This window comes from Dicentrarchus labrax, unplaced genomic scaffold (genome assembly GCF_905237075.1).
Source record: "Dicentrarchus labrax unplaced genomic scaffold, dlabrax2021, whole genome shotgun sequence".
NCBI classification, from domain to species: domain Eukaryota; kingdom Metazoa; phylum Chordata; class Actinopteri; family Moronidae; genus Dicentrarchus; species Dicentrarchus labrax.
This window is the reverse complement of record NW_026136724.1, coordinates 19,656,386-19,678,300: the sequence shown is the minus strand read 5'-3', so window position 1 is coordinate 19,678,300 and position 21,915 is coordinate 19,656,386. Positions and strand designations below refer to the sequence as shown.

Here is a 21,915-nt window from a genome sequence, read left to right as displayed (position 1 = left end):
TATTTTGAGGGTTGTTTTAAAGCAGCTCTCAGATTTTCCTTCCTCAGGAGACGACAGGTATTTTTAAACACACGCTCTTTCCAACTCCTTCATCCGTCTGAAATGTCCTCCCAGCACAGCCACTCTGTGTGTGTTTGTGAACAAGGGTTACTGTTGTAGCTTTATTGACACAGTGTGGATGGCACACGCGCACACACACACACACACACACACACACACACACACACACACACACACACACACACACACACACACACACACGTGGTACTGGAAGCTCGGAGCCACAGTGCAGCTACACATAAGAGCCGTTCACAGGGAAAACGACATTTTAGGTGTGGTTATAATAAATGAAACCACGTTCTCATTCTTTATACCTTTGAGCAGGTTTACTGACTTGTTACTGTCACAGTTTAACTCAAGGTAGTCCTCTCTAAACTTCTCATATGGTTTCATTTAATCAACTGTTTAAGGCACAAAGAGGCAAAACTCGAGATTAGAGAAAAAACTAATTTGTGTAGCAGGAATTTTCTTTCTCCCATTAATCATCTCAGGATTAAAGGGTTATAAAGTAGTTAAAAGTAGCTCAAACTAAAGCAGCAACAACAGTAAAATGTTATATTATGTAAGATTTTTTAATTAACTCAGCGAAGAAACAATCCAAACAGCTGCAAAATGACTAAATCAGTTTTTATTCAGCAGATTGAATATGTTCGACACAGTAAAATGAAAATAGTGAAAGCTGCAAACCAACAAGTTTGAAGCTCTGTCACCGTGCAGGCTGCAGTACATCGCAGGCATTGTCTGGTCAATCAAAAGTCACTTTGTTGGTTCAATCATTGGTTAATTCAGACTGTAGTTTCCATTTTTTTAAACTAGTACAGAAACTGCCAATCACACAGCCTCATGGAGGTATGCGTCTGAAATGATTTCTCAAAAAAATGATTCCTCATCACAAAGTTCTATCAAAAAATAGCTAAAATAAAAACGTAAGTAAAACTAAAGAGCAGCCTGGAACTAGTTACTGAAATGATGCAGACATTTAAACACTAAAACAAACAAAATAATCTATTTCAGTCACTAAGAAAAAGATTGTGTAACGCCGATTCATTTCATTTAACCCCTGTCTGAGTATTAACGGTTCCACAGACGAGGAATGGTTCACCGGCAGTTCAGAGACGGGGGTTGATGGTGCGAACACTTATTTTGGACTTATTTGCTCTTAGCTTGCTTGTTCGGTGGTTTTCTCCATCTCCAGTAACTCTTCAGTGATGAAATCATAGAAGTCCTGAGAAGCAAATGTCAGTGAGAAGTAAACAATAAAGAGAAAATAGACCCTACTAGTATTAGCATGTTCCGAGCTGGTTAGTGTGTTAGCCGTAAGCTCACACCACCTGTAAGTTGTTAGCCTTTGATTGCTAATTTGTAAGTAGGTTTAAAAGTTAAACAACATTTGTCTGTCTGCTGAAATGATTCATGTGGACATCTTGAAAATTGTCGGACAGTGTCGAGGTATATCAAAGGATAGACTTGTGTGTAAATAAATGGTTTTAAATTGACTACAAATAGAAAAAAAGATGACAATTTAAAACACACAGACCCTTTTTTTTCCCTTTGGCAAGCGGCAATAGTGTCATACAGTGGACAGTCCATTACTGACTATGTGTGTTCTGAATGGTGCAGCCAGGCAGTTATTTAACATGATAAAGCAACTGTCACTTTAAAGCAAAAACATTTTCATTAAATGACAAATCCCTTATAGATAGGACCTGATAGAAGGCGTTTACAGGTCCAGAAACAGTGCTCAACTTGCTTAAACAACTCCAAAAGTTGATAGATTTCTGTTTATCTTTAACAGAGTTTATCCTTTAACTTTGCCAAACTTGAGATAAACCTGCAGTTTCCTTTTGATTAGTTGCTGGGGAACTACACCCACTAAATATATCAAAGGTCGTCCAATGTGTCAACACCAACATGCCACAAACAGCAGGGAGTTCTTGTGAAGAAATGAAGCTGAATTGGACGTCCTGCGTCCGTCCGTGTAAACGTTGTTTAAAAAAAAAAAAAAAAGTTCTTCTATCTGCTTTAAGATGAAAGCAAAGATGTTACTGTTAACACAGCTTTTCATTTACATTTCAGCAGCTGAAAAAAACCCATCCATTCAAAAGTCATTTGCCGATGTGATGAGCTTCAGCTTCCCTTAAAAAACATCAGTGTTGGGTAGAGCGCGAAGACGATGTCGTACACATTTAGTCCTGTCAGGGAACCACGATAAAATTCTTTACTCTCCTACAAAAATACGCAAAATAAAAAGATTTATATAAAAGAGGTCTCTGCAGCCAGTCATACTGTGGGCGGCCAATGGCAGGAGTCCATGCAGCTGACTGACAGGTAAGTCAGCCTATGGTCTTTGAGCCAGGCGGCTCTTCCCCTCCTCATGTTCAGCCAGCTTGAAGTGAGTGTAGGACAGGATGCCTGCCAGAGTACAGAGGATCCCCAATGCCTGAATGTGAGAACAAGAAGACAGTTAGAGAAAATGAGGGGTTTGGGGAGAATAATTGCCAGATTGAAGCCAGAAGGTTAGATCGGTAAGACTCACCTGGTTGAGCGACAGTGGGTCATGGAAGAGCAGGTATCCTCCAACCAGAGTGATGCAGAATTTGAAATGACCAAACATGTTGTAGCTGTGAACTAAAGTCAGGAAAACAACAACACACAAAATCCATCTAAAATAATTAAATCCAATATCAAGAATCATTTTCTGAATACCTACAGGAATCATTAATACACCTAGAAACCTTTCTAGAACACCTGAAACCTCCTCAAAAAGACCAAGACGACCTTGAATAGACCTTAAAACCTTTAACTCTACTAGAAACCACTACAAGGAGACCAAATGCCTCCTCAAGTTCAGTAATCCCTTTAATCAGGAGATCTTTATCTCCTCACAAAGCCTCCTGACCTCCCCAAGAAAAGCATCAATCCCTTCAATCACCCAAGGAACCTTCTCAAGAAGGTCTGCAACCTTTTCAAAGAGACCAGAAAGCTATTCACAAAGACCCCAATCCAATCCTTCACAAGAATACCCCCTCAAGGAAACCGGAAACCCACTCAGGAAGTCAATCCTGTAAATCCCCAAGAAAGAAGACCATCTCATCATCATCAGAGAGCTCTTCACAAAGCCCTAAAACCTGCCAAAACCCCTTCAACCCCCACAAACCGAACAAAGTCTCTTTAAGAAGGCCTCAAACCTGCAACCTTACAGACCTGTAAACCCCCCCTACTTGACCCCTAGATCCTTGCCAAACACCCTTCAGATCCCCATAGGCCTCTTTGGGCTTCCGTGTATTAGAGGATACGTGACAGCTGAGGTGTTCCCAATGATCCAGTAGATGGATAGGTTGACCAGGAACGCCACCACTCCCGAAAACAGCACCGTCACCTATGGAACAAGAGGACAAGACTGTTACCCCAGCAACATGACAATATACAAAATCCTCAGGGGCCTTTCTCTTACGTTAGACTGGTGCAATCCCATTTAATTAATCGCAACTATTTCTCATTAAAACCACATATATTTTCTACATATTCCTTCTCCCCAAACACAGAATGTGGAGCTGGTGTGTGTGTTAAGTGTGTGTTTTAACTAAGTGTTGTGTGTGTGAGACGTTTGAGTCTGACCAGAGCAGGCAGAGACCAGGGTCCAAATATTCCTCCATCTCCAGACAGCGGCTCGAACAGTGGAACAACGCAGAGCAGGAAGCCCGATGACAGAGGAGCCTGACAGGACAGTCACTGTGTTAACATTACCGTCATTACATCACATTGTGTATTAATAAAGCATGCTGATATTGCAGTCACAGTATTAATACTTAGAGATACCTTGATATGTATCTGACAGAGCCAATCAATGCATACTTGATTGGTTTTTGGCAGATTTGCAGCATTTTATACATTTTACCTGAACAGTCTAAACCAGCTGTCATTTAAGAGTCCTGAACAGACATCAAGGTTGGATAAAGTTCAAGTCCCAAATCAAGTCCCAGGTCAATATCAGCTGGTCCCAAGTTAAGTCCCAAGTGATTAAATGACAAGTCAAGACCCAAATCAGGTATAAAGTCAAGGTTACCAAGTTCTAAATTGAGTCCTGAGTAATAATCAAGTTGAGTCCCAGTTAAGGCAAACCATTCAACTCAAGAATTGTTGGCCTTGAGTTGTCCCTCAAGTCCCAATTAATAACCAACAAGTCCCAAGTAGAGTCAAAATTCAAGGCCTCCAAGTTCTAAATGAAGTACTGAGTAATAACCAACATGTCCTAAATCAAGTCCCAAATGAAGTTCCAGGTCAAAATGAACAAGTCCCAAGTAAAGACCAACAAGTTCCAAATCAAATCCTCAGTAATAATCAACAAGCCAAGGCCAACAAGTCCCAATTCAAGTCAAGGCCAACAAGTGTACTTTTAATACTATCAAATGTATTACTAACAGAGATTGTATTGTTTTAAAACACCTGGTATCAAAAAAGTACAGAAGTATCGACAACCTTAGTTCTAAACGAATTCCCAAATCAGTCGGTAAGTCATAAGCAGTTTCACCAGAAAGCTGCTGTCAGCATGACAATGCATAAGGCAGTGTGAAAAAACTGATAAGATACTGAGAATTAAGTGAACCCTGTACTGTTAAAGCTACACCATCAATAGCTGCTGCAGTTATATTATCAATATCAAATAAATAAATAATGCAAGGTAGTACTTCTACTGATACTGTTCATTCTATCTGCCTCTGGTGCTGAGTCATACCTGGTAGTACAGGAGCTGCATCGAGTTCACCTGGAGCTCATGTTGTTTAGCCCCCACCCACTGAAAGAGAGAGAGACAGACAGGTGGAGAGATTTTAATTTGAGTCAATTTTACAGAAACCCCTTTGTCGTTTCATTTCAGTGTGTATGTTAACTCACCACTTGGTAAAGCGATGTTACCAGAACACCAAGCGTCGCAAACACTGTCCCCAGCAGGTTGAATCGAACGTCATAGTACGAGTTCAATATCACCCCTAATGTTATTGGCACCTGGAGCGAGACAGAGACAGGTAGAACACAACCACCACTTTGGCTCATCACAATGTCATAAATTACAGGAGAATGAGACAATATATTTCCTTGAAACATGAACACGCTAATGAATATTCCCATGTTAACAACTACCGAGTGTCACAGGCCAACTAAAGACACTTTACTAATGATCAGGGGGTCCCACAAGGCTCTATTCTTGGACCAATTTTATTTACTGAATATATATTAATGATGTATTATTTGATTTCATTTGAAAATAATCGAAAGTATGCAGATGATACATCTTTTATCTTTAAATTGATGTCCATTAACATGCTTTGTCCCAATCAAATAAACAAATGAAATAAATAAATAAAATGATTGGTCAAGCGACAATTTAGGATTACAACAATATATCCATTAAATTTGGGTTTAATTACAATGAGGAATTTTGGCTTTTCCAGGCACTTTCTTATTATGAAGCGTATTAAAAAAAAACACGTGATACTTTGTCAGGATGCGTCAGGTTTGGTTTGGGCAGCAGAACTCTAGAAGACGGTGGTCACAGCTTTAGCCAGTTACTACATCCAGATTACTGTAACGAGGAGATCACATAAAATTCCCTCACCAGTGTCAGTTTAATCTTGGTGGAGAATGTCTTCTTGTAGTAGGTGGTCTGGATGAGGATGATGACGGGTGTGGTCATGGCTTTAGCCAGCTGGTACGTTCCTATTGAGTTGTTCTGCAGGGAAAGGTTGGTGAAGGCCACAAACCCACAGAAGCTCAGAGCCAGCCACACAATCCTGCGAATTGGGAGGCTTTTTGGAGCAAAAATGTCCATTTTCTGGCAGACGTAGAGTCCCAGCCAGGTGACCACAAAGTGAACGAGGGTCAGGGTCATGTTGGGGAAGCCATAATGTACGTAGATCCACTTGTTGATGAAGACGATGCAGATGGAGGACAGCAGGTTGACCAGCAGGCCGGCGACAATGCGCCTGTTGGCCGATATACCAAACAGCATCATGGTTCTGGAAGTTTCCCAGCTTAGCCTACTTTAGCTTCGTTTAAGTGTTCACGCTATAAAAACAGAAAAAGTGAATGTTAGAAAGTCGAAAACATTCATAATCTAACATGACAAATCTTACATTATGTTAAATTAACAGTAGCTTTATGTAATAGCTTAAGTGCCCAAGTATGCAAGCATATATATTCATACATATATAAATTCACCATACATATACATATTATATTACATATTTCTAAATGTTACACACTGGACCTTTAAGTAAATAAATATTCTCAGTTAAACGTAGTGAATTTACCAAAATGTAAAAGTACACATTAAGCAGAAGAATTATATTTATTATACAATATTGTATAATTAACATTTAAGATGCATTGATGTGTAAGAAACATGTTCATGTTTGGCAGGTGGATTTTTAGCTAACATCAGTTACTTTATATACAAGTTGGCAGTGATGGACAGTACCTTTGTTTTTGTTTGTATTTTGAGTTTTTGATGCTACTTTTTATTCCACTACAATTAAAATAATAATAACTTTATTTATATTGCACCTTTCAAAACTACTGCTTCACAAAACAAGGAATAAATAAAATCTAGCAGGAGAATAATCATCAGCATTTACAGCTTTAATGTTAGTTAGCTTGTAAATTCAGATTTTAAAACTTTTAAAAACACGTCAGTTTATAAAATATGATGCTTAAATAAACTAAACTACCAAAAAGTATATTCAAGTATTTTGTATTAGTTACACATCCACCAGCTGTAAAACAAATAAAGAAATGCCTTTGAGTAAATAAATAAAGAAATAATTTAACACTGTCTTCAACTACTTTTAACTTCCATTTCCTGTTGTCACAAATACATCTAGTAAATTAAAAATGTACCTCTAAAAATGCAGCAAAATAAAGCAACCTAGAGTAAAATGTAGTAGTATCTGTACATAAAACGATCCACTTACGTGCAGTACACAAGTAAATGTAATTATTTACTTTCTATCAGTCAGTTAAATAACTTTAATAACAGGTATTTAGGGTTCTAACGGTTAAATAACTGTTTTTTTTAATGGAGTTCGGCATGATGAACACAGACTGTCTTTATTATGAACTTACTGACAAAGATACAGAACTAATGCAGATTAAAGCTTAAATTACAGTTTACATTTTGTAGTTTTTTTTTCCTTTCTTGTTATAATAAAATTTCCAAGATCAGTCTGAACACACATTAAGTCTGACAACCTGTCTGTCTGCATGCCTGTCTGTCTGTTTGTGTCTCATTCTGCCACGCAATAAGAAAAGTTTACCTGGGGTCTCCATCTGTCTCCCTGCTTCCCCCCCACCCCTTCAGTGTCTCTCTTTCTCTCTCTCTCTCTCTCTGCACTGTCTCCCTCCGGCCAAACAAACACCCAGTGAGTTACCGGGCCCGTGCGTGCGTCCCTCTCTCCCCAGCGGTCGGAGCTCCAGTCCCGGCCTTTGCAGTGAGGAATCCCCGCTGCTGTCCTGGATGATTTTACTCCCTCAGCTCTCCGGCTGAGCACAGCCGTGATTCCTGGTTAAAAAGTGCCCCGTGTGTTCCTGTTTCCTCTGGGTTTGATGCCGTGTAACATGCGTGTGTGGAGCAACAGCGGCTGCCAGTGGACTGGAGGGTGGAGGAGAGCAGAGATCCTCCAACGAACAGAGGACTCACTCCGGGCAGAAAAACCGTGAGCAAAAAAGAAAGAAATATATATAGATAATGATAAAATAATCTAATCAGTATATCACAGTTAATGTAATAATAATAATAATAATAATAATAATAATATTTAAACTACAATATATATAATAATATTTATTATATTTATTCATTACACTGTTGTTATATATTGTAGTATACATATGTTTACTCTTATTTTCTGCATGTTATTATTCCTGTTATATACTGTCATATAATGTACATATTTTTACACACTTATTAAAAAAATTGTGCAATAATATAATAATAATAATAATAATAATAATAATAATTACAATTTATATTTTATTAAATTATATTTATCCATTACACTGCTGTTATATACTGTAGTATACATATTTTTACTCTTATTTTACGCATATTGTTGTTATATACTGTCATATAATGTACATATTTGTACACTTATTCAAAAATACGATATATGTGCAATAATATAATAAATCATATGAAACAGTAAATGATAAAATAATCCAATGAGTATTATAGTAAAGTACAGTTATGACTTAGTTAACATGTAATCTTTATATTTATTTAGAGTGAATAATCACTTAAAATATGCTTGAAATCTATCAAACATAAGGCAATGAAGGACAGTGTTCTTTGCTCTACCCCTGGTGTATAATAATAATAATAATAATAATAAGGAGAAGAAGAAGAATTCCCTTGCTATAATCACATGTTAAAATAGTGTGCATGTCTTATTTTTATATATATTGTTATATACTGCAGTATAATGTACATACACTTATTTTCTATTTTTATATATATATTATTGTCATATTGTATATAATATATAATATATATAATTTATATAATAAAATATAATGAACGTATTTGGACACACTTAATTTATTTATAATTCTCTTTGTTTAGCAACTTGAGTAACTGTAATGCTACCAATCCCTAATATATGTGACCTTCTGTAGATCTATTGATTTTATTTTAATAATTTTCATATTTTTGAAATGTATATTGATGCATTTGGTTGTATTGATTACTAAATCAACATATTTGCTCACTGGGATCATTTGAGCAGTTCAGACACTGAAACCACATTCAGATGAAGTGAGTGCATTTATTCTCAAACAACACAAATTACAATAAAGTGAAAAATAAACATGTATAATACAGTGATTGATTGCCACTAGTTACCACTACTAGCAGTTAAACTGTGACTTTAGTCAATAAGAAAATATATCTCCCCCAAAAACGATTAAAAAAAGGGCATAAAGGCCCAATGTTTGTAATTATTGCTTTAAAGGACCAGTGTGTAGGATTTAGTGACATCTAGTGGTGAGATTGCAACTGATGGAAAAACTCCTTGACTGAAGAAGAGCCAGAGTTTGGTTTGTCCGTTCTGGGCTATTGTAGAAACATGGTGGTTCAACATGGCAGCCATGGCATGTTTTCTTAACGCTCCTGTCAACAGTTTGAACAGCTACTTCTAAAATACGAACTAGATTACTCCATGCATGTAAACATGGAGTAATATTAACAGTAAAGGTGTTGGGAGACAAGTCTAGATAAGGCAGGGAACAGAAAAAGAACAAGTCCCATCAGCGCAGGAGATACACCAACACCCGCAATCCTCCTTCCCACCAGGAGGAGCAGGGTAGCCAGCAGGAGGCAGGCCTCATGTCAGGTAACGGCGTTCAGGGTCTGGCCCCCTTCGGTCGGGGTGAAGAACTGGACTTTGGGCACGGCGAGCGCCGAGTTGTTCCTGCGCAGGTTTCCGCTGCTTCCTCCGCCTTTCCGCATGGAGTTGTTGCGTCGCATGGAGTTGCGCTTCCTCAGCGAGTTCTGGTGCGACAGCTCGCTCTTCTGGAGAGTCTGGATTAAGATGGACGGCTTCTCGTCCAGTTCTCTGGCGCTACAGCGTGGCGTCGCTACCTTCAAGAGCAACAACAGAGAAAATGTGTTATACGTATATTAATTATGACCACATGACAGCAAGAGGTTTGGATTGCTGTGAACAATTATCTACACTTTCACTACGACTTTTGGCTTTTAAAGTTGACTTTTTAAGCTTTGTGTCTTCTTCTTCTTTGTAATATAAATGGGTATTATGAATTACCCTTCAGGCTACCTTTGAACCTTTTTTAAAAAGTGACAAAATACCTCCCAGTAATGAAAAACAGTCTACAAACAAGCTTGCAAAGAAAGAGGTTCCATACCATTGTTCCCAAAATCCCAATAGCCCAAAAACCAGCAAACAAAAAAAGCCCATTGCTCCGAAGGCCCGTTGTTTCTAGAAAACACACCTATAACCTACCTATGTATCTAACATACTTATTTTAACCCAAACCCTGATCTTGTCCTACCAAACTGCAACCGTTTCACAACATTAACCACATGACAAAGGTTAGAAAGTAGGTCTTTGGTGGGGGGGGGTATAATAGCCTTAGTAGTATTTTTAGTAACTTTGTTCTAATACTGTGTAACAATCAATGAAGCGATCAATTTGCTGAACTCGTACCTTGACTGTGTTACCAAACTTGGAGTAGTCCACAGAGTACACGCCCTCCTCCTCCGTCACTATGGGGACGAAGCGGTGACCCCACTGGATCTCCTCGGAGACGTAGGAGGTCCGGGCCTGCGTGGTGATCCCCGTCGTCTCCACGACCCCCTCCAGGATGACGATCACCTCCAGGTCGCTGCACTGCAGCTCCATGGCTGACAGGTCGTACAGCGGGCTGAAAGAAACAACACAGGCTTTATTCGTGTCCTGTAGGGGCGACTTGGTGTGCATGTTAGTGTGTTTGCCTGTAACACTTTATAATACAGCCCCAGATTTACAGTGTAATTGTGTTGTATGAAGATATAAGTTACTTATTGGGTCATACGGCTTCTTAAATTTAGGTACAAAGAAAGAAAACAAAAACAATGGAGGCTATTTTGCATGAAACAAGTGTGTTGGTAGAATATTATATTATATGACTGGAGGCTACATAATTATTTAAAGACTTAAAGCTGCAGTAGGTAACTTTTATAGAAATAACGTTTAGTCATATTTGCTGAAACTTTTACTATATCCTGACAGCAGAACATCAGATAGATAATGTGTGACAAAATCAGCTCCCTCTTGCTTCTCCTAGTGCCCCTAATGGCATTTTAAAGAATCCACCGGGCCCGAATGAAAACAACCAATCAGAGCCGACAGCTGATTGTTGAGTCTCATTTCCAGACTCATCATCATCTTTCCTGGCTCTGATTGGTTGTTTTCTTTCAGGTGCTGTAGTTGCCATTAGGAGCACTAGGAGGAGCCAGTGTTTGGTTTGTCCATAGTCCATAGATACAAGAGTCTCATTCTAAAGCAGCAAAAACACAACAATTCTTATTTTCAGGTGATTTTACACTAATAAATCGTACCTATGAATATTATATTTCTGTCAATAGATCCAATAACCAATAGAATAGATATTTTTGTGTCCTTGTTCCTCATAGTCTTGTTTTTTTAGGCAAAATGTCAAAGCATTAAAACTACTGTTAACTCAGCTCGTACCTGTTTTTGTCGATGACGTGGCAGATGATGAGCGGCGCGAGGAGGAACAGGCTGTTGCTGGCCAAGGCGCTTTCTGTCTGGACGTCGATCTGGTGGATGGGGATCACCTCGCCCTCCGGTGTGGTCGTCTTCCTCACCACCTGCCGATGACGTACAGTCCAAATTAATTATTAAATATCAGTTCCATTTAAATCTTATTTGTGCACTGCCGGTTCCATTTTTGAAGATATTATTTAATCTGTTTGGTTTTTAAGTCAAACTCTCAAGTTTTTAAATAAACTTTAGAAAAAACCTGAATCTTTAAGTTTTGGAAACACGAAAATCTGAATATCCGAAATTGTTAAAACTCCTTAAAGTGAAAAATTAAACATATAAATACATTTTCAATTGCAGTTATTGAATTTTCAAGCACAATCAGGTTCATATCTCACTGTTAACAATGTTTGAAATACAGAATGTTTTTGTTTATAAAATTCAAAAGATTTTTTTAAAGAAGAAAAGCTACTAAAGGTACTTAAAACTTGAACATTTTGTGAGGACAGAGATCTTGAAATGATGACTTTTTTTTGGTTTACAGTGTAATGAAACTCATTTGCAAACATACATGATTGTGGGAGATCAAAATTTGCAGATAAAAAACAAAATACATGGAGTTTAAATACAAAGAGAAAATCTAGAAACTAAGAATATGCTGCAAAAAATTGTCTAAATTGTGAAGTAAACATGTGAACCAGACAAACACCTGTAACCTGACGGTCGCTCCTATAATCATGCTCTTCCTGAGATCCCCGATACGGATCATAAAACACAGCCGGTTGTTCCTGACAGCGATCACAGCGTGGCGGCTGAAGATCAGCGTCTCTGCTCGCCGGTTCGACTGAGCCGTCTTCATAAAGATACAACCTGAGGAGAGAAAAACACAAACAGTTGTAGATTCTTGTTTGTATTGATTTATAACAGGATATAATTACACTTACTCAAACACTGCACTTGTACTTTATATATATTAAGTTATTTGGTAACTTTTTTTTTAATTTATTTACAGCTTCAGATTTCATTGAAGTACAACTAAATGATTAACTTAAAAATTAATGATATTCCATTGACTTGCTTCTGTTCCAGCTTCACAATGTGATGATCTGCTGCTTTTCCTTTAAATTATTTAAATAATTTTAATGTATTCTTTAATAATTTTGAGGTTTGGACAGTTGGTTGGACAAAACAAGCACTGTAAAAGGCTAGAACAGGAAATCCTAGTTTTACATTATATATATGTGTGTATAATACATTTAATTTGAATACTTAATGTATATTTTGATTAGAGATGTCTTTATACAATTTTTTCCTTCCATATACCGATTCTGATACCTGAACTTTCAGCTGATACGACTACCGTTGCTATGACCTGTGCATTCAAAAATAGTTTATACAAGGTTTGCACCTTTTTTTTCCAGTTTTTATGGACAATCAGGCAGCTTTAACAGTGGTCATCGTTTAAGGGACACAACATAGATTATTTTCAACATATTTGGTTATTTTAATCAATTTCCAGGTTGTTCCATGACTGGAAAACCACTCTATAAATTTCCAGGTTTCCCAGGATGTGTGGGAAACCCTGTTATTTACTATATATTATTATTTTTAACAAGCTTTTACCCCTAAACCTGTATGATTTCTATGATTGTTGTATGACCTGGCTCAAGTTAAACCCTTGGTCAGAGTCAGAGTAGGGCTGGTTGTGACTTTGGATCGAATCAGTGCAGAGATACTCGCCGATACCCGGTAAACCGCAATAACTCAATGCCGATATTTGTACTACTGGTAACAGAGCATTGCTTTTACTTCCTCCACTGACTGTGGTTTGGGTCTGTTGAACAGGAAAGAGCATCTGGAGAACGTGGACCTGGAAACAGTTTGTGAGCCTCACCCAGCATGACAGCATTGATGATGAGTCCCACTATGTTCTGCATGATGAGGACGGTGATCGCGGTCGGACACTGCTCCGTTATCATCCGCCCCCCGAAGCCGATGGTCACCTGAACCTCGATGGAGAACAGGAAGGCTGAGGTGAACGACCTGAGGAGAGAGATTCAGACTGTTAGAAACTGTTATCCTTCCAGTTTCAGACTCATCAGCTCAAACTGCTTCATTCTGCCGGACACAGTCTCAGCGTGGGAATATTTTTAGGTTCTTTCTCTGAAGTTTAGTGAATTCATCTTAAATCACTTTGGCCTCCTTTTTTTCCCCCTCAAGGACAGTTCCTCCCATTTAAGGCAGAATTTTGTTTAGATTTGGTCAACTGTTCAGTTATGAGAATAAGAAACACACAAATACACAAAGCAACACAAGAGAAACAAACATTTTATAAGCCTGCAGCTGCTTGATGGTGAATAAGATGTGTTTTTCCCTCGTTTCCACTGATTATATGAGATATTCAAGGTTTTTAATGGAGGTGATGGAAGAAAATAAAGTGAAAAACAAAAACATTATTAGCTTAAAGTACTTAAAGTATCATAAATCAATGATCAGTGCTGATGCATCAACGTTAGAGCAGCATTTTACTGTCGTAGCTGCTCCTGGTGGAGCCAGTTTGAACTACTTTATATAAAGTTTAGCCCTGTAGTTTCCAACCTAGGGGTCGGCCCCGGGTCACTAGATTAATCTGATGGGTCCTGAGATGATTCCTGGAAAAGAAGAAAAAAGTTCTGATAAACAAATATATATTCATTTTTCAGACTTTTCTCTAATCTTACTGGAGAGTTTTACCTCTTTGGACCTCAAACAGTTATTTAAATCAGTGGCTGTCTAACTTTTTGTTATTCATGTTCCCCTCTGAAATAGTCTTTCAGCCAAGAACAACTAACGATTGCATTGAAAATAGCAAATTCAACATAAAATGTAGTTTATTTAACATTTACAGTGTGTAGAATTTAGTGACATCTAGCGGTGAAGTAGCAGATTGCAACTAACTGAATACCACTCGGCTTCAAACTGTATAAAAACAGCTCATGCTGAGGTAACAAAAACACAATGATTCTTATATTCAGGCGATTATAAACTAATGAAAACATACATATGAATGTTTTATTAATGACAATAGATCCTCCTGAATGTTGCACACTGGACCTTTAAATTAACATAAAAAACAAACCTCAAAGTACCCCCTGCAGTACTCCAAAGCACCCCTAGGGGTACTAATACCCCTATTTAAGAAACTGATGAAAGCATGTGACAAGTTCAGAGGGGAAACATGACATATAAGCCAAAGAGGCTGAGAAACACTGGTTTAATCTTCAACAATGTGCTGTATTTGAACAGTTTGTATGTTATGTACACGATATAAAAGGTGTTATTTGATTTTGTCTGGACTCATATTGTCTCATTGTTTTACTATTTGTCTGTTTATGTGATTTTGCTTGTTTTCTTTCAATTATTTCTTATTTGCCATCATCTTGTCAGGGACTGCTGATGAATATTAGCCTGTTTGGCACATTTACACGATGGACTCAAATGTGCAAATGTGAACTGATTAATGCATTAAACAAACAAACAAACAAACAAACAAACAAATGTAGGAGTAAAAACTGCAACATGTTTAAGTATAAAGTAGCAGAAAATAGAAACACTAGGAAGGAAGGGAGGAAGGATCCTTGGGGTTGGTGAGCTACAGTGAGAAGGAGGTGCCAAACTCTCTCTCTCCCCCCTCCTGCTGCAATCTTTACTTTATTTCCCCTGAAGTTATGAGCGCAAAAGTTTCCCTGACTTCCTGTCATAATTACTGTCTTTCTCCCCCTCTCCTCCTCTTCCTCTATCAAATTTAAAAATGGAGGAAGAGCAGAAGAGAGGAGGGTGGGAGTTTGGAGGTTAAAGGATGGAAAGAGAAGAAGAATGTTAGTGAACGCAATAAAAAAATAAAAAAATAAAACCCTATTAAAGTCTCATCAAACACCTCCACTGATCTGTGTCTGTCTTACTTGACGTCGGTGACGCAGTGGGTCCCGTTCTGCCGGTCCGGGTCCAGGTCTCCGTGCGCAAACGCCACCAGCCACCAGCTCATGGCGAACAGCAGCCAGCTGCTGACAAACGTCGTGGTGAAGATGACCAGCGTGAAGCGCCATTTAAGGTCGACCAGGGTGGTGAACACGTCCTGGAGGAATCTGCCCTGCTCGCGGATGTTCTTGTGCGCCAAGTTGCACGAGCCGTTTTTGGCGATGAAGCGCGCTTTGTTCACGCGGTCCCTGAACACCGGCTTGCGGGGCATCCGAGAGGCGAGCCCCGGCAGACCGAACTCCTCCGGGATGATGCTTTTTCTGGCCAACATCTTCTCCTCTTGATGGTTAGAAAAAAAGAAGCGTAAAAGAGCCTTTTCCTGTGCGTCCTCAGTGCGTCTTTACGCGCGGGGAAACCATGTCCACCTGCAGGGAAACCGCTCACAGACGCACCAGCTCGCGTCCTTCTCTGGACATTTGGGGACGTTTCGGAGCGACGCCGCCTCTGCTCAGCTCCTCTGAGGGCTGGGACGGTCTCCACTCTCCTGTTGACGTAGTCCAACTTCCAGAGTCCAGACCCGCTCAGACCAGGGTGCTGCTGCTGCCTTCAAAGACCACTCAGGGACCGTCGGAAAAAACACATTTCAAGTCAAACGAACCAGAATGAAAACTTTTAAATATGTCTCAGTTAAGCTCAGTCATTGGTTAAACTTCTTTTACACTTCCATACACATTAATCTTACACATATAAACTTGAGATGGGGTTTAAGGTGTAAAAATGAAAGGATCATGTTCCCTAGAGTAAACCCAGAGAGCCTACAGGTGTCTGTTACACTCATTAGGACACATTTGGTCTCTGTTGTGGCCTTTTATTTATCAGTTAGTTGGAAAATTGACAATTCTGATCTTTTCTTTATATTTTTACTTTATAGAATGTCCCATAGCAAAATAAATGGGCCTATGGCAACTTTATATGGCCAATTAAATAATCATGAATTAATGCTTATAATTCTCTTTAATTTACAGCTGCAATTAAACCATACAGGATAGACTATACATATTTAAAGATTTAAAGATTTAAAGTCAGTCTTTGTGCCTTTTTCTGGATCATTCAGAACAATTCTCTAAGTAGAAACTGTGCAGTTAATGCAGATATAGACCTTAATAGTTTATAAATTAGACATGATGAGCTATAGAAATAGTCTCCCACTCCATTAGTAAGAGCTTAAGACAAATAAATGGCCACCTTATAGAAGAATTGTTAGTTGTTAATAGATATAACCAGAAAAAATAAGACCACAATCTTTACTTGTGTTTCTGCTGCATTGTCTGTATTGAATTTGATTAATTGTGATAAATAAAAAATAGAGACCAGGGTTAAATGAAGAACATTTATAACTTTATTGTTATTAAATAAATGAATACATCACATCTTTAATAAGTAAACTGACAGTTTCACTTGTGTTTAACTGTCATAAGTCATTTTACATTTTACAATTACAACTTAATGGTTTTACCTTCATTTTTAATACTTGTATATCTTTTTTGAAGTAATCAGCTCTATTGTATTATGTTGTGTTCTCATTTGTGTCTGAACTAATTTGTAAATTTCCTTTGGTAAATAAAGTTGCTTTTTATGTGTTTAAAGCACTTTAACAGCAGCTGTGCTGAAAGTTAATATCCAGGAATTGGACTTAGTCACCAGAGGGCGCCATTTAGCAACATATGTATATTAGCCAAAGTGTTGGGGGTCATGTAGTGCAAGATTATTGAGGAAAAAAGACTCACTTCACTCAAAACCATTTTATTATCATTTCAAGTGTAAAAAAAAAGAAGAAAGAAATAGGCACACATAATAATCATTTGCTATATATGTTTAAAAAGTCTTGGATATACAGAATGTACACTTACATACGTTTAAAAAAGCCTTACCTGTACTTGTAAAAATGATATTTAAGTCGTATTCTGTAACGGTCAAATGTGCATTCATGAGAGCAAACTGTCTGCGTGGATAATGTGTGTGTAATGTTGACTCTGTGTTAAATGCAAACGTCTCTTTACATTTTGTTTGTTCCCCAAAAACTAAAAAATAGGGGAAAAAAGTTTAAACAGACTACAAATATGATACTGAAAATAGAAAATACACTAAAACATGTGTCCTGCTTTTCATTAAATGAGTTAAAACCTGCCTCTCCTGTGTCTCTCCAGCGAAGACAAATATGGGTTTTTATGAGGGAGGTGCAGAGCGAAGAATTTACAAGGCAGCAGTCGGCAGGTTCTGGCTGATGAGTGCAAAACAGAAGCTGCATGGAAACATACATGCAGTAAACAAAACACGCAAGATTTATGAAACGCACTTGGAAGTCGAGAGAGCTGCATCAGGATCAAAGAACAGGCAGAATCGGTCATTAAGAGAAGAGGAACTGGAGAGACAAAATATGTACGCGTGAGAAATAAAGATACTGCAGGTGTGCTTCCAGGCTTGTAACCGACACGTGTTGCTATAATCACTACCAGCTCTTTGGGGTGTAATATCTTACAGAATGAGTCGTTGTGTAACAAAGGAAAAACCAGCAAGCAGGGAAAAACTGAAGTGGCAGCTTCTTGAGATGAAACATCTGTGAGTACAATATTTAAAAAAACAAAAATGTTGAAATTCTTGCAAAAGACTGTATTTGGCATTTAGTCTGTACAGTACAAAGTCATTCAAAAATCTCATTTAAAAGGAAAATAAGTATAAATTGATCACAATAATACGAAGGGACAATAGCACCGCTCCCGCAGAGTGTACAAGTGATTGCAGAAAAACCTATTAGAGAGAGTTCCTATCAACAGTGAGACACTAAAGTGTAAACCTTAAAGGTCCAGTATGTAATCACCTGGATATAGGAATCGATGTGTTTTTTATGAAGTGTTTTTTGTTGACCTTAGAATAAAAATGTTAAACTATTGCTTTAAGGGAATAATCACTTTTATGTCCATGTTATGTGAATATAATCTAGATCAGAGTTAAGGAAGGAAAAACTGTTTGCATAGACAATGTAACTGCCCCGAAAAGAATACAAATTCTCCTGCAACCAATGTTCAACTGCACTCGCAAAAATCTAGTTAATAGTCAAAGGCTGTGTACATTAACTAATAATTAACCAAACAGTGAGCTTGCGTATCTCTTTTGCTGACATGTTAAAGCTGTGTTACTTGATTTTTTGGCCACTTGGGGGCAGTGTAACAAGCTGAAAACACAACACCTGACACATCCATTAGCTCTAACATTCACTTGGAGTTGTGTTTGTGGCCTCCTCTGAAATAACTCCAGAGAAAATTATCTGTCTTTAGCTGCTAAATGCTCCATTTCCTTCACTAGCTGATTAACTTTTGTCTGGTTTGTGGGTCTTAAAACCCCAAAACTAGAAGAAACTGCAAATTTATAATTCTCTATGGATACATTTTACATCAAATTCAGCCATTTGATTCATTGTCAGTCTAAAAAATGTTGATTATTTACCTAACCTTTACATTGAGGAACTCCTCTTAGCAACTAGAATTGATTCACATTTGGATTCTGGATCAACTTTACACTGGAACTCTTCAGTATCTTAACAATCACAAACCATTAAACATCTCCGGAGTTAACGGGAGCTCACGTTGGGTGTCTATTGTCCCCGAGGATAATAAGTTCAGCAAAGCATGACTGCAGACAGACAGCGGGTTCACCGGCTTCAGCCTGAGCCATGACACCCTACAGTGTTTGTACTAGTGTAGGCGTAGAAATACAACTGATAGAACAGAGTGAAAGGTGGAAGTAACCCAGAAATAAAACATCCGACTTCAGAAAAAAAGTCCCCCCCCCCATAGGTATTGTTTTCTTTACTTTATAGACTTTACTTCCCAGTGTTCGAATTGTTTGAAAACATCAAATATGATCAATTCCAAATCACAGAAATAAGTTTAAGGTTGAATGGATGCAGTGTGTTGTGCCTGATGCACACATATTTTTCTAACTTTAACAAGTTTATTAAGTTATTATGTGATTCAGCTTGGAAATGAGCAGAAGTAAAACCAACGACTGTTTCTGAATGTAATAAAGTTTAAGGATTTTACAGAGTTGCCAAGGAAGTACAATTAAACATTTTGCATGTGTGAAAAAACAAATCCTGGTTTTGTTTCTGGTATATTTCCACCTTCTTCACACCAAAGTTGTTTGGCAACTGGCCCCACTCGCTCATGATTCTCCTTCTGTTCTCTCATCGTGGGAGTTTTGCTGTTGCATCATAGACGTCTGCTCATCTCTTCCAGAGGAAAATTCTTTTCCATGCTGACATCATGAAAACCAGGAAAAAGACATACAGGTCGACCTCCTGGTGGAAATTCCAAGTAGGACAAAGACATTGTAAGGTCTGATTTCCCCACTTTTGGCGTCACAAGTTGCACAAGTGTTTCCAAACAGGCAGCGAAAATAGCGGCAGCCCCTTCGATGTTGAGTTCCTTAGTCACGCTTGTTCTGGGGAAGAATCGCCACAACAAAACATCTTAGATTTGGAAATGGGAGCTTCACGTTGTAGCTAAGAGATCCTAGTCTACTCAGCCTCAGGTACAGTTTGGTTTGATGCAACAAAGGGGTTCATAAAAAACTGCTTACCGACTACAACAGTTCTATCAGTTTTACTTCTGTGGCAGAACTTAACATAAAAATTTCTAAAAATATTAAGATACAAATCCTTTACAGTGAGAAACTGCATGGTGTATTGATATGCAGAGCACAGAAACACTGGCCAGAGCCAACATTTTGTTGTTTTAAATACAAGTCTCTCCCTTCCTTATTTTTGCATAATACAAGTGCTTTAAGAGTAATACAACTGATACGTGTTGTGCATGAGCTTAAAATAAATGTAACAAATATTTTTAACAAGATAATTAAAGACTTTTGGAGTTAAATCAAATTAGAATGACCTAAAAGTTCAGCTTAATCTAAAACTATGAAATACAAAAACTAAAGTATAGTATAAATGACCAAGTCCATATGATACTGATGGAAGTGTCAAAAGCTCAATCACTCAAAAGACCTGTGATTGATTTTCCAATGATATGCATAACGGTGCTTATAGTCCTGGTAAAGGACAGAACTTAAATCGTAAGACCAGTCATTGTCTATATTTTTCTTATTGTCAATAAATCTCATAAAAAGACCCAAACCAACAGTTAACGTGTCTATTAACAAGAACTGTGAGCTTATCAAAGTCTGATATATCTTCTTCCTCTGTGCTATAGAGCTCCATTGTTGTCCAAAAAACTATTAAAAACGCATCAATAAGTCGAAGTGTTGCACTGGGTTCCTAGACTATTATATGTGTATTCATCCACCGCTGAAAATAGTCCCCAAAAATTCACTTTTTCTTGCTGTTTTTCGATAAAAAAAACCTAGTTAGGAGCTGTTGAGGAAACTGTGCCTTTAAAAAATTATAAAAAATTAAATGAACTTCTATTTACCACAATAAAAAGGCAGTGCGGTCCTACAAGTGGGACACCTGGTCACTCTACTCCACTACTACTAATGGGCTGTGACCCGAAGACAGGAAGTCAGAAAGAGATAAATGAACACATTGTTGGTTTTGGTCTTTTCAGGATTTGCGGGCATTAAGAAAAACACAGAGTAATGCCAGCCTTATTCTTTCAACAGTCTTAGTCTGAGACCACAAGTAAGATATATTTGTCTTCTATCTTCAGCCGTAGTTAGTCCAAGATAACTACGACAAATCACGATCTATTCATTAGCATCATATATTAGCTGTCTAGGGACATAAAAATATTACTTTTTTCTTTAATATTCTTATTATACAGTATCTTAATACTAGTTACTAGTAAGGTCAATGATCCAATCATTTCTCTATTGTTTAACATACGGAAAATCTCTCTGTATATCTGTATTTCCAATATATGTCATATGTGCAAATTGGATAAACTGATTGATGGACTTTTATCGTTTAAATGATACACAATATTTCTAGATGTCGTTTATAAAAAACAGGCTTAATTGGCTAACTGACTGATTCAAGTACAACTTCTCAAATACATCAACTAGTGATTGATGGTGTTTCTGGATCTGTTTTCCCTCACAGTTGTGTGCTATTGGCTTCAGTGGAGTATTGTAGTGTCACAGAGGTTGGTCGGGCATTAGTGAGTAAACACTTCTACATGAAAAAAGAAGTAGATCGACCAGCTGATGTCTGTCAGTTGTTGGGCATGCTGACTGGCTGTGCGTCTACATGTCAGCTTTGACGAATGAAGCAAACATCCCGTCCTCCTGCTCCAAAAGAGTCTCAGGTTTGTCGTACTCCAAAATGTTCCCTCGCTTCATCACAATGACCAGATCGGCTGTTAGGATGGTGTGGACACGGTGCTGGAAACAAAGCAATGATGACAGTTAGGTTTAGAAAAAATTTAAATGTCAATTAAATAAATGCGCCTGATGACACACTGATCGTCATATGATGTCTAAATGTCAGGTTATTGCTTTATAAAATTACATTTCCTTCCTGGAACCAATGTTTGTTAGAAGCCTTGTGCTCTTTGTCAGGGCACCCAAGACAAACAGGTCTGAAGAGGGTGATTAAGCCTGTGGCTCC

At 38.0% G+C, this 21,915-nt stretch overlaps 3 protein-coding genes across 12 annotated transcripts in view; all 3 read right to left on the bottom strand.

Moving 5' to 3' along the window:
- Positions 1-673: 673 nt before the first annotated feature.
- Positions 674-7,655, bottom strand: slc35e3 (solute carrier family 35 member E3). 2 transcript variants are annotated; one of them, XM_051391779.1, is made up of 8 exons: positions 7,485-7,655; positions 5,675-6,123; positions 4,954-5,064; positions 4,796-4,855; positions 3,679-3,777; positions 3,357-3,439; positions 2,597-2,681; positions 674-2,500 (listed from the first exon to the last, which is right to left on the bottom strand). In XM_051391779.1, exons 2-8 carry the CDS (start codon positions 6,068-6,070, stop codon positions 2,399-2,401), a joined length of 936 nt encoding a protein of 311 aa, XP_051247739.1. In that variant the 5' UTR covers positions 6,071-6,123; positions 7,485-7,655; the 3' UTR covers positions 674-2,398. The 2 variants fall into 2 exon arrangements, with proteins under 2 accessions (XP_051247739.1, XP_051247740.1); XM_051391780.1 differs by lacking the exon at positions 7,485-7,655 and adding an exon at positions 7,371-7,484.
- A 1,201-nt stretch (positions 7,656-8,856) lies between these two features.
- On the bottom strand, positions 8,857-15,840 carry kcnj8 (potassium inwardly rectifying channel subfamily J member 8). Its single transcript, XM_051391773.1, has 6 exons — positions 15,278-15,840; positions 13,231-13,379; positions 12,046-12,206; positions 11,304-11,443; positions 10,278-10,494; positions 8,857-9,691 (listed from the first exon to the last, which is right to left on the bottom strand). Exons 1-6 carry the CDS (start codon positions 15,622-15,624, stop codon positions 9,440-9,442), a joined length of 1,266 nt encoding a protein of 421 aa, XP_051247733.1. The 5' UTR covers positions 15,625-15,840; the 3' UTR covers positions 8,857-9,439.
- A 2,108-nt stretch (positions 15,841-17,948) lies between these two features.
- The window catches only part of abcc9 (ATP-binding cassette, sub-family C (CFTR/MRP), member 9), a 62,880-nt gene continuing 58,913 nt past the window's right edge, over positions 17,949-21,915 (bottom strand). For 5 of the 9 annotated variants that reach the window (XM_051391722.1, XM_051391725.1, XM_051391723.1 and 2 more), the window contains one exon: positions 17,949-21,689. In XM_051391722.1, coding sequence (XP_051247682.1) covers positions 21,552-21,689 — 138 coding nt within the window. In that variant the 3' untranslated portion in view covers positions 17,949-21,551. The remainder of the gene's footprint in view (positions 21,690-21,915) is intronic. The other 4 variants (XR_007882478.1, XR_007882480.1, XR_007882479.1 and 1 more) reach the window with 1 other exon arrangement.

Excerpts from the sequence above, each read along its gene's own strand:
- kcnj8 (XM_051391773.1), bottom strand. The coding sequence starts at position 15,624 with ATGTTGGCCAGAAAAAGCATCATCCCGGAGGAGTTCGGTCTGCCGGGG. Across the intron at positions 13,380-15,277 it reads CACTGCGTCACCGACGTCAA|GTCGTTCACCTCAGCCTTCC; the intron begins GTAAGACAGACA and ends CTCTCTCCTCAG. Across the intron at positions 11,444-12,045 it reads GAGCGACCGTCAGGTTACAG|GTGGTGAGGAAGACGACCAC; the intron begins GTGTTTGTCTGG and ends CGTCATCGGCAG.
- slc35e3 (XM_051391779.1), bottom strand. The coding sequence starts at position 6,070 with ATGATGCTGTTTGGTATATCGGCCAACAGGCGCATTGTCGCCGGCCTG. Across the intron at positions 3,440-3,678 it reads CCTGGTCTCTGCCTGCTCTG|GTGACGGTGCTGTTTTCGGG; the intron begins GTCAGACTCAAA and ends CTTGTTCCATAG. Across the intron at positions 2,501-2,596 it reads ACCCACTGTCGCTCAACCAG|GCATTGGGGATCCTCTGTAC; the intron begins GTGAGTCTTACC and ends TCTCACATTCAG.